At 44.1% G+C, this 3791-nt stretch overlaps 1 protein-coding gene across 1 annotated transcript in view; it reads right to left on the bottom strand.

The window, feature by feature from the left end:
* Window positions 1-158, bottom strand: part of Prkaa1 (protein kinase AMP-activated catalytic subunit alpha 1) — a 39469-nt gene extending 39311 nt beyond the window's left edge. The window contains exon 1 of the mRNA XM_028767526.1: window positions 7-158. Within this exon, the coding sequence (XP_028623359.1) occupies window positions 7-158 (152 nt within the window). The remainder of the gene's footprint in view (window positions 1-6) is intronic.
* Between the last annotated feature and the right edge of the window lie 3633 nt (window positions 159-3791).

Below are 3791 nucleotides of genomic sequence, written 5' to 3'. Positions count from 1 at the left end.
GGGGACGCGGGTGCGCCGCGGTGGGGCGCAGTCGCCAGCCGCCGCCCGCGCAGGCCCCGCAGTCCCCGCAGCCGGCCGCCGAGCGCACTCGCTACCCCTGGCGGGCTGGGCGGCGGGACCGCAGGAGCGGCGCCGGTACTCGCCTCGGCGCCCCGCATCCCTCTGCGCGCGCCCGCCCACCTGCGCGCGGGAGGGCTTCCCCTGCAGCGGAGCCGGCCGCAGTCCCCTCCTGGTTGCCACCCGAGGGGCTACGATTGAGGATACAGCCACCCCTGTAATTCCCAGGAGGACGATGTATATAAGTTGCCCAGGGATAGCGCGGCGTGCTTTGAAACAAGACAGGGGACACCGCCCTACCACTGACTTGTAATCTTGATTTCCATCTCATCTCTGTCATCTGGGAGCCAAGGATGTTTTCACTTGGACTTTTAACACTTCCCACTGCTTTAAACAAAACAACTCTGAGCCAGTAAATAACTATGGGACACCGCACAGCTCAAGCAGCCTGGAGGGTCTTCCTAGGATAGTTGCCACCCTCAAATTTCCCCTGTGGAATGTGTGTGAGTTATGTGTATTCCGGAAGGGGGTGTTATCCCGAATTTATGGATGGTGTTTAGAAATTAATATTTTTACATTTTCGATAAAATGTACATTTTCAGTCCACTAAAAAAAAGTGTGTTGTTTGTATAAATGGAGCCATAACGTGTCACCAAAAGAAGTATGTTTATTTGTAATAGGATTTTGAAGTGAATCTGTTACTCGGTTCTAACAATAGACAAAATCAAGTGCGTTATAAAAAACTATATACGCCATCCTTCGGTTTTGCAGTTTGAATTTCTATCAATGTCAATGGAGAAAAAGGTCAGTCTTCATGACAGAGTTTTTTGTTTGTTTGTTTGTTTGTTTGTTTGTTTGTTTAAAGAGACTAGAAATGTCATTTTTCTTTGGGATGAAAATTACCAACTCTCCTAGTTTTCCCATCTTCTGGTTTATGACATCAAAGCAATGTAACATTAAACACTGTTCACGGTAAGCTTTTCAGGGGAAAGAAATCCACTTTAAGCTTAGAGCCGTGGTTCTCAACCTTCTTAATGCTATGACCCTTAATACAGTTCCTCATGTTGTGGTGACTCCTCTACCACCATAAAATTATTTTCAACGCTACTTCATAACTTTATTTTGCTACTTTTATGAATCGCAATGTAAATATCTGTGTTTTCTGACGATCTAAAGGGGGGAGGGGTTTGATGCCATAGCAGGTTGCGACCCACGGGTTGAGAAACCACTGTTTCTTATAAGCAGTAGAACAGTCACTGGGAGCAGTCTTAGTTAATCAACTCCCTATTTTACAAGGATTACTATAAGGCAGAAATAGTTCTCGATTCTCTTAAGTAGGGGGAAACCCTTTAAATTCTCCCAACCAATGATCTGGCATTTTAAGTTACTTCACATTTGCATCGTGGATAAGATTTAGACCAGAAAGGTCCTACTGGGGTTTGGTTTGGTTTGGTTTGGTTTGGTTTGGTTTGGTTTGGTTTGGTTTGGTTTGGTTTGGTTTGGTTTGGTTTGGTTTGATTTTTCGAGACAGGATATCTCTGTGTATCTCTGGTTGTCCTGGAACTCACTCTGTAGACCAGGCTGGCCTTGAACCCAGAAATCTGCCTGCCTCTGTTTCCCAAGTGCTGGGATTAAAGGCGTGCGCCACCACTGCCCGGCTCTACTGTTTATTTTAATCTACAAGAAATAAGTGGTCTCAGAATGTAGCTCGTTTGGTAGAGTGCTGGCCTGGCATGGGTTAACCCCTGGGCTTCATCCCCAGTAGCATATAAAAGTGAGCATGATAGCCATGCCTGCAATCCCATCAGTCTGGAGATTATCACCAGGGAGATCAGATGTCCAAGGTCATCCTCTGCTACCTAGGGACAGTAAAGCTGATTTGAACTACATGAGATTCTCGAAACTAACGCGAACTAAGGCAGGATAGATGGCTCAGTAGTTACAGGCACACACTATCAAGCCTGAAGACCTGAACCCACATGCCTGAAGGTGAAAATGAACTCCCAGAAGTTATCCTCTGACCTCCATGCATACCTACAATACACATACGCACACATTGAGTAAATGCTTTAAAAAGGGAAAAGAAAATAATCATAAAATAGTCCAGTTACATCCACAGGATGTTGCCAAGGAGCAAAAGAGAAACTGAGTTTTGTAAAACCACTTTCCGGCCGGGCAGTGGTGGCGCACGCCTTTAATCCCAGCACTTAGGAGGCAGAGGCAGGTGGATTTCTGAGTTCGAGGCCAGCCTGGTCTACAGAGTGAGTTCCAGGACAGCCAGGGCTATACAGAGAAACCCTGTCTCGAAAAACCAAAAAACAAAAAAACAAAAAAAAAAAACAAAAAAAAAATTGGTAAAACCACTTTCCAGTTTTTCCTGAAACTGTGAAGACTTGAGACTCTACCACAGCATCAAAGCACAGAGGAACACTTGTTTAGCGCCAGCTCTCCTGGACAGAGGCAGGTTTATCTCTGTGAGTTCTGAGACTACATGGAGAGCTCAGGCTAGAAGGACTGAGACTGTATCAAAGGAAAAGCAATCTTCTAAATCAAAAGGTAATTCAGACAAGTGGGGAGTTTGGGTTTTGGTTTTAGGTTTGGTTTGGTTTGGTTGTTTGGAAAATGTTATTATCTGATACAATTATACTTAACACATAGAGTACAAAGTCTCAAAAACCCTAGGACCAAAATAAAATACTCTGAGAAAGTATAAAAACAAGTGTTTATCACACATCTTTCACTTTCCCTCAAAACATATCCTATGTCAATTTAACACTTTGATCTGCCTTTCCATAGTGTCAGTTAGAAATGAATCTAATAAATCATACATTTTAAAATTTTTAATTCAGCAATGTTTTGTTGTTAAACCTGTTTAAGTAAATGATACTTAATTTAAAATAAATTAATAAATGTATCCTCGTATTATTTTCACTTTTGGACTATTGCTTTTTTTTTTTACTGGATGTTTTATTTACATTTCATATGTTATCCCCTTACCCCATCCCCCCCCACCCAGGGACCCCCCCTATGCCATCACCCCTCCTCACACTTCTCTGCAGATGTGCCCCCACTCACCCCCCACTCCCACCTCCCCACCCTCAAATTCCCACCCACTGGGGTGTCCAACCTTTATGAGACTAAGGATATCTTCTCCCACCTATGCCCAACAGGGCCATCCTCCCTTACATATACAGCTGGAGCCATGGGTCCCTCCCTAAGTGCTCCCAGGCTGGTGGTTTAGACCCTGGGAGCTCTGGTTGGTTGGTATTGTTGCTCTCCTCATGGGACTGCAAACCCTTTCAGCTCCTACAGTCTTTACTCTAACTCCTCCATTGGGAACCCCATGATCAGTTCAATGGCTAGCTGTGAGCATCTATGCCTCTGAATATGTCAGACTCTTGCAGACCTCTAAGGAGACAGCTATATCAGGCTCTTATCAGCATGCAGGACTATTGCTTTTATTGATGAAACACAGTCTTATGTTTTATTTTTATTTTCATTTATTATTTTTTATTTTAATCTAATTTTATGTTCATTCTTAGTTTGAGTTTCTAAGATTTATTTTTATGTGCGTTGGTGTTTTGCCTGCATGTATGTCTATACCAGGGTACCAGGTACTCTGGAACTGGAGTTACAGACAGTTGTGAGCTGCCATGAAGGTGTTGCAGATTGAACATAAGCTCTCTGGAAGAGCATCTGGTACTCTTAACCCCTGAGCCACCTCTCCAGCCCCT

The sequence above is a fragment of the Grammomys surdaster genome, unplaced genomic scaffold (genome assembly GCF_004785775.1).
Source record: "Grammomys surdaster isolate TR1022 unplaced genomic scaffold, NIH_TR_1.0 174, whole genome shotgun sequence".
NCBI lineage: Eukaryota > Metazoa > Chordata > Mammalia > Rodentia > Muridae > Grammomys > Grammomys surdaster.
Note: the sequence above shows the minus strand (reverse complement) of the source record. Positions and strands in the feature narration are given on the sequence as shown.